This window comes from Arachis ipaensis, chromosome B09, assembly GCF_000816755.2.
Source record: "Arachis ipaensis cultivar K30076 chromosome B09, Araip1.1, whole genome shotgun sequence".
Taxonomy (NCBI): Eukaryota; Viridiplantae; Streptophyta; class Magnoliopsida; order Fabales; family Fabaceae; genus Arachis; species Arachis ipaensis.
This window is the reverse complement of record NC_029793.2, coordinates 124977582-124985555: the sequence shown is the minus strand read 5'-3', so window position 1 is coordinate 124985555 and position 7974 is coordinate 124977582. Positions and strand designations below refer to the sequence as shown.

At 33.1% G+C, this 7974-nt stretch overlaps 1 protein-coding gene and 1 long non-coding RNA gene across 2 annotated transcripts in view; one reads left to right on the top strand and one right to left on the bottom strand.

Moving 5' to 3' along the window:
- Positions 5822 to 6830, bottom strand: LOC107617132. The gene is made up of 2 exons (XR_001614818.2): positions 6109 to 6830; positions 5822 to 6010 (listed from the first exon to the last, which is right to left on the bottom strand). It is a non-coding gene; the product is annotated as an uncharacterized LOC107617132 (long non-coding RNA).
- Positions 7510 to 7974, top strand: part of LOC107618012 (3-oxo-5-alpha-steroid 4-dehydrogenase 2) — a 10592-nt gene continuing 10127 nt past the window's right edge. Inside the window, exon 1 of the mRNA XM_016319926.2 lies at positions 7510 to 7933. Within this exon, the coding sequence (XP_016175412.1) occupies positions 7592 to 7933 (342 nt within the window). The 5' untranslated portion in view covers positions 7510 to 7591. The remainder of the gene's footprint in view (positions 7934 to 7974) is intronic.

Sequence of the window (7974 nt, the reverse complement as noted above, 5' to 3'; positions counted from 1 at the left end):
TATGAAATTAGATGAAAATCTATTAAACAATTAAATTTTTTGCTGAAAAATTTTGGCTTTGTTAAATATAATTTTTTTAAAGAGATCTTTATTATTTAATATTTTTTGGAATATAACTAATTAAACGAAAAAAATCGTTTGAAATTGAAATTATATTTCTTAAATTTTCATATATTTTTTATTTTTTTAATAATTAAAACAAATATTATTATCTTACAAGTGAAGTAGTGAACAATGAGTAAGAACCGAAGATTCTCTCCTCCTCACGTTTGGTTTATTCTGACAGTTGAAAATCCAACAAATCTTAGATATATTTTTTTTATTATTGTTTTCTTTGCAAATAGGTCAAATTAGAAGATTATAATAATGAGGATGAAAATAACGCTATTAAAAAAGTGAACACGCAGGAGTGGAGCTACATTGTAGCAAAGGGGGCAATGGCTCTCTTAATTTTAATTTTTTACATGTAAATTATATATAAATTTCAGTTTAGCCCTCTCTTAAAATTTTATTTTAGTCTTATTTTATTATATAAATATTTTTGGTCCCCTTCTAATCTTTCATCTAGCTCCGCTCCTGTGAACACGTGACTAATATCCCTGAAATTGTGACAACAAAAAAGAGCAAAAAGAGCAAAAAAATACCTACAAAACTAAAGGATTACATCTTATAGAAAGGAGAGAGTGTAAGTTTTTCTTCTTCTCCTTTCTAGGTTTCTATCTCTCTTTCTTATTCTTTCTGATTCTTCTTCCCTTTTGTTCTCCAGGTGCCACTTGCTTCTACGTGACTTCCGTGGATTATCATTAAGCTTCTACCACAACAATTGTTATTATCATTGTGAATTGTTTCTTCTTTTCCTTTTATTTCAATTATAGAAAACCCAAAACATTGTAATATCTCTTATTTTCTATTTTAATTTATTCAATAATTTCTTCAATTCATTCATTTGGAGACTGTATTGTAAATTTTTCTTAAGGAAAAATAATTTCCTAAGTATTTCAAATGTTCCTTTAGTGAAAGACAAGTTGATTACTTAGACCACACAATTAATGTAGTTGGTGTTGCTATGGATAGTTCCAAGGTAAAAGTTGTTCTTTCTTGGCCAATTCCGACGAACTTGAAACAATTGAGGGGTTTTCTTGGGCTTACTGGATATTACTACCGGTTTATCAAGTCGTATGCTATAATTGCAGCTCCACTTACCGAATTAATAAAGAAGGACAAATTTCTTTGGTCACACGTTGCTGAGTCTGCATTTAAACAGTTGTAACATGCTCTTAGCACTGCTCTTGTACTAGCCTTGCCAGATTTTCAAAAGCCCTTTTGTTTGAAAACTGATGCATCAGGCACTGCAATTGGTGCTGTTTTAACTCAAGATGGTCATCCCATTGCCTATTTTTCAAAAAAAATTGTCCTCTCGAATACAAAAACAATCTGCATATATTAGAGAGTTGCATGCGATTACAGAGGCATTATCCAAATTTCGACATTACCTAGTGGGCCACCGTTTCACTATCAAAACGGATCAATGTAGTCTAAAAGAGTTAATGGAGCAAACACTGCAAACCCCTGAGCAGCAAGCATGGCTTCCAAAATTTTTGGGGTATGACTTCACAATTCAGTATAAACCAGGGTGTGAAAATGTCACTGCTGATTCTCTTTCTCAGTCATTCAACATGGCATGGTCAGAACCGGTTCATACTTGGCTAAATGATCTCCGCAAAGCACTTTATGAGGATGCAACAACCACTGAGTTGATGCAGAAATATGCGACACAGCCACACAAACAAGATCCAATTGTTGTAAGAAATGGACTGCTGTTTTGGAAAGAACGATTATATATTCCTACCCCTTTGGTTCCTCGAATTTTACACGAGTTCCATAACTCACCAACAGGTGGTCACTCTGAAATTGCTAAGACAACAAGTCGCATCACTTCTCAATTTTATTGGCCCCACATGCATAAAGATATTAAGGACTTTGTGCGACATTGCATGATTTGTCAACAAGCAAAGAGCGAAAATACTCTTCCGGGTGGGCTATTGCAACCCCTGCCAATACCACAACAGATTTGAGAGGATATCTCAATGAATTTTATCACATGCCTTCCACCTTCCAATGGCTTTACTATGATATTAGTTGTAGTTGATCGTTTGACAAAATATGCTCATTTTATGACGTTAAAGGCTGATTTCTCTAGTAAAAGTGTGGCTGATTGCTTTGTTGCTAATATTGTTAAATTGTATGGTATGCCTAAGTCTATTGTTTCAGATCGAGACAAAGTATTCATTAGTGCCTTTTGGCAACAGCTATTCAAGTTGCAAGGTACTGTTCTGGCCATGAGTTTAGCTTATCATCCTGCCACAGATGGCTAAAGTGAAGTGGTGAATAGATGTGTGAAAATGTATCTCCGTTGTTTCTCTTTTGATCATCCTAAAACCTGGAGCAAACACTTGCCATGAGCTGAGTTTTGGTATAACACCAATCATCATAGGAGCATTGACATGTCACCTTTTAAGGCATTGTATGGTCGTGACCTACCGGGAGTTGCTCGGTATGAACGCTCACCTATTGATCCTCCACAGTTGCAGCAATTATTGTTTGAAAGATACTCACTTTTGGATAAACTTAAGACTTCGTTGCAGAAATTACATGCTTACATGAAGTCTCGGGTAGATAAAAGATGTCAAAATGTTAATTTCGAGCCCAGAGAGAAAGTATTGGTTAAGCTGCAACCATATCGACAACACTCAGCTGGATTGAGGAAGAACCAGAAATTAAGCCTCCGATTTTTTTGTCCCTTTACGGTGCTTAAAAAGGTGGGACACGTTGCCTATAACCTGGACTTACCTGAGCATTCGCGGATTCATCCTGTTTTGCATGTTTTGGTCCTCAAGAAGTTTCATGATAATTTAAACTGTCGATATCTGATTTTCTAAGGAAGCTTTTGAAGCTTGTCCAATTTTACATCCTCAGGAGGTATTGGCAAAACGCACTATAATAAAGGGTCAGGAATCTATTCCTCAACTCTTGATCTAATGGCAAAATACTCATAGTTCAGAAGCTACTTGGGAGGATGCTTCATATATCAAGAATGTCTTTCCAACTTTCAACCTTGCGAACAAAGTCGATTCTTATGGGGAGGATAATAATGTACAAATGGGTCAAATACGGGTACAATTAGAAAATTATGATAATGAGGCTGAAAATAACGCTGTTAAAGAAAGTGAACACGTAACTAATGCCCCTGAAATTGTGACAACCAGAAAAAATGAAAGGAGCAAAAAAATACCTACAAAACTAAAGGATTACATCTTATAGAAGAAAGAGAGTGTAAGCATTTTTTTTTTTCCTTTCTAGGTCTTTATCTCTCTTTCTTATTCTTTCTAATTCTACTTCCCTTTGTTCTCCATGTGCCACTTGCTTTCATGTGACTTCCGTGCTTTGCACCACAACAATTGTTATTACTATTGTGAATTATTTCTTCTTTTCCTTTTATTTCAATTATAGAAAATCCAAAATATTGCAATATATCTTACTTTCTATTTTAATTCATTCAGTAATTTCTTCAAACACTTCTCCTCCATCATTTTTCTCTTCACTTTACAAATAGCATGGACCGTTACCTGCCCTCACCACAACACACATCAAAATCCTTTTTAACTACATATAATTTTTTTAAAATAGGTTTCATCTAATTTAACAAAACCAAAAATTTTCATCACGCAAAAAATTTAATTGTCCAATAAGTTTTCATCTAATTTCATAAAAAATATAAACTCAAAAATAAAAAAAACACAGTAAAAATAACACTAGTAATTATTAATGGTGATGTATTATCGCTTCAATATTATTGTTATTATTATTATTGTTGTTGTTTTAATTTATTATTTCATGGACCAATTCCTATTTGTTGGATAATATTCACCAAAAAAATTCAAAATTACCAACGTTTTTTAAAAATATAAAGGCCAACATATAAATTATCATCATTAAAAGTAATTAATCAAATGTAATTAATATTTATGATGTTCGACATATTTTATACACTCTACTTTAACACAGAACATGTATGCAAGTATGGGAGCAGTGCTAACAGGCCTCACCTTTCCTCTAGTGCCACGCCTCTTAGTACATGAGGAAAAATTTCCCATTCAGCATAGTAGTATTACCCTTTATTTTAAGGGCCCGAGACTCTAACAAAATAATGAATGATTGATATGTTTAGTAGAATAAAAATAAATAAGGTAAATGGAAGGCATGCTTTAAGCGTGGAACAATATAAAAAAAATAATATATTCCTCTCAAAAAAAGTAATAATAAAGTAATATAAGATCAAATTCCTCCATTATGATTTAATTATCTTTTCATTCTTTTGAGTTGGGATATATATTAGAAGATCAGATGAATAATATTAGAAATTAGTCTTTTAACAAATTCTAGTTAGATATTTATTTATCAGTAAACTTTAATCATTAACTAATAGTTTATTTTATTTTTAGGCGAAAACATAGAAGTGGATACTAAAACTTAGTTATCAAACTAATTATATATTATATTGGGATAATTGATTTTATAGTCAGTTTTTTAATGTATTCTAGTAAGATTTATGAGTCAAATATATTATACAAAATGGTGTGTTAATTGATTTTTTAGCTATTAAATATATATAAAATAATTTTTTGTATATTATAATTAAAAAGTTTTTATTTAAATTTTAAAAATAATACATACATTTTTTTAATAAATTAAATATACATAGTAAAAAAGGATTTTTTTAAATAAATAAATTAAATATTCTATTTACAGATATAGGTAATTTGTAACGTTTTTACCGATTTGTATTGCATTACTTATCTGATTTACAGTGTAAACGAAATAAGATTATCCGTATCTTTTTACAGAGAGGACACATTTGTTGTTGCAGTATCATGTTTGTACACGTGATACGTGGGAGAAAACGATCAACACGTACCTTGTTTATAATGTAAACGAGATATAAACAATCTTATTTCGTTTTCACTGTAAATGAGATATTAAAAAAATTATGATGTTTACATTGTAAATGAGATAAAGTATGACAAATTTTGAGCATCTATAAAAAGATCTGCAACCATTTGTATTCTCCACAAACATTTCACTTCTTCTCCATTTTTCTTCAAAAAATTAAGTAAAAATGTCTAGTGGTAATGGATATGTTGTTGTAAGTGTGTATCTTAATTATCATATGAGAAACAGTGATACTGAGATTATATTTGAGTGTGATAATCCTATTCTGTTACGCATCTGGAGAGTAAATTCTTTGCTGAATAAAGAATCTAATATTAACGAACCTCGATGCTAACGGGAGAAAAGAGGTTGGAAGAGTTGGATATAGGTTGCTAGCAGTTTATGTCCCCCACTCTGTCTCCTCCTACAAAAGCACAGACACTTTCTTGATTTGTCGTGTCTGCGTGTCGAACACATTTTGGACACGACATTCATCGACACTCATCCGAAACGTGTCTTCTATGTCCAACTGTATCTTAATAAAAAAATAAAAAATCTTCTTCGAACACATTTGGACAAACCCAAATACCATTACGTGTCAGCGTGTCCAATTTTATTCTTAATATGTATTTTTTAGATTAGTTTAAAAATAGTATATATTATTAATTATTATTAAAACAAAAAAAATATTTTTAATAATTAAGCATTTTAAATTCGCGTATCCGCGTGTCTTATGTCGTGCCCCGTGTCCCGTGTCCATATCAATATCCGTGCATCAGAGGTCTCCTCTCTCAACCAGTCTAGATTGATGGCCTGTAGGGTTGGATCATTATACGGCGTCCATAGGAATCACAAAACAAAGTGTAATATAATCCTCAGATTCAGTTTATTACATAGGAGAACTAATCGTTTAGAGATAACTGACTAAAACACTTTTACGTACCTCATGCAATTATAACCGATCCAACAAAAAACGCCAACGAAAGACTCGCTGGTCAAACTAGGGACCATACCTATCAACCTGTAGACATATGCAACAATAACAATGTCTCAATTTATGAAAGAAATTATTGAATTACATACATAAAAAGGACAATAACCGTATATGAAAATAGTTACCTCACGGCCAGAGCAAACATCAGAATTTGTCTCTCTGGTAGAAACTACTGAGAAAATCTATGGTAAATCCATGAGACAAGTAGCAGAGTGCCTCCAGCGATGTTGGTGGTATATCGATGTGCTGCAGAGCATAAGGAGTGGTACGTCTATGCAAACATAGCAAATCTCCAAGACAGACAATGACACCTCTCAAAGTCCTTTAATAAGGGCAGACACATGCTATGGATCTAATTGTTTGATTTGTCTGTCATCAGGTAACCCCTGATTAGCAGTAGGATGTAACACCTTGTGTACTGTCAGAGAGTGACTAAATCTGTAGTGGCTGGCATATGCTATACTTGATCCATAAGTCACGTCAGGTTGATGGAAAATGACTTTTTCTTCTGCGTCCCTGCTGTTGAGCATGAGGAGGCCTGGCACCAAGGAGCTCCTGTACTCACTCCCAGGTCGGGTGTTAGTAGCATGTTTGAAAATCACGCAAGCATCCACCCATTGGCTCTCTGTGAGTGCATAACTCAAGGTGGTACGCAATATCCTGCAGGATGATGGTGCACTCACCCCAAGACTGGTGGAATGTGTGGGTCTCCGGACACCAACGCTCTACAAATACAGTAATTAGGGAGTTGTCAAACATAAATTCCTTGAGCCATACTAGGTCGCCAAACCCAACCACCCTCAAGTAAAGGAGAATGGCGTCCGGTGGTGTAAGAATATGATTCACTCGCCTAGAAAGCAATAGACAAGGTCTTTGTTAAAAAATAAAACATTTCAATAACAAATCTATTTCAATTATTAAAAAATTTATTTTTAAATAAAAAAATAAAAATAATAAAAAATAATTATTTCACATTTCATACATTTACTAAATATAAAAAAAGTACCTTAACTATAATTATATATTTATTTAACTGAAACAGAAAAATAACAACACTAACCTAAAAGTCAATTACCCTAATGATATGCCATGTTACATTCAGTTAGTTAATATCATTGTCTCATATATATGCCGCATCATAATGCTTGCATACCTCAATATATCAACAGAAATGTCTAGAAAAAGGAGAAAGAAAGTAAAAAGTGGTTTACAAATGATAATAATCACGCTATAAATAACTTACTTTTATAAACGTCTTATTTATTTATCACGTTTATAGTATAAACAAAATAAAATTGTAAACAAAAAAAGTTGTTCATATCTTGTTTATACTTATATTTGTAAATAAAATATTTAATTTATTTATTTAGAAAAAAAATACTCTTTTTCTCCGTAGCTAATCATTGATCAATTTTTAATTAATGAATAATTGATCCAATATCTTCAAGATAAGATCCTCCGCCCCCACAGCTCCGACATCACGTGTTTCAATTCCTATAGCCGTCGGTCCAAAGAAGAATATATAATAAGCAGCATAGCAATAATGCAATGCAAGTATTAGAGTTAGAAAAGGAAGTTAAATAAAACCTTAGTTATTGATTAAGCAGCATGGCTACGGTGATGTCTTCTGTGCTGTTGAAGTTGGTTTTCCCGCCGCCAGCGTCTGCAGTGGTTTCAGCCGTTATGGTGGGCAGCTTCTTGGTATTAACGTACTGTGGAGTATCGGAGATGATAGGGAAGCACTTGAACTACTCCAAGTTCTGGAATGCAGCGACGGAGAAGCAGAAGAATAAGAACATAAAGCTTTCGAGCAGAGTAGGAATGGTTTTGTTGTACGGACCTGGGTTTCTTGCGGGTGCTGCTTCGTTTTGGTTATACCCTAATGAGGGTCTTAGATCCACGCTCCTCAACTCTGCTGTTACTCTCCACTACTTCAAGAGACTCTTTGAGGTATCTAAGTTTCTAAACTGACAAAATTAGTAAAATTAAAA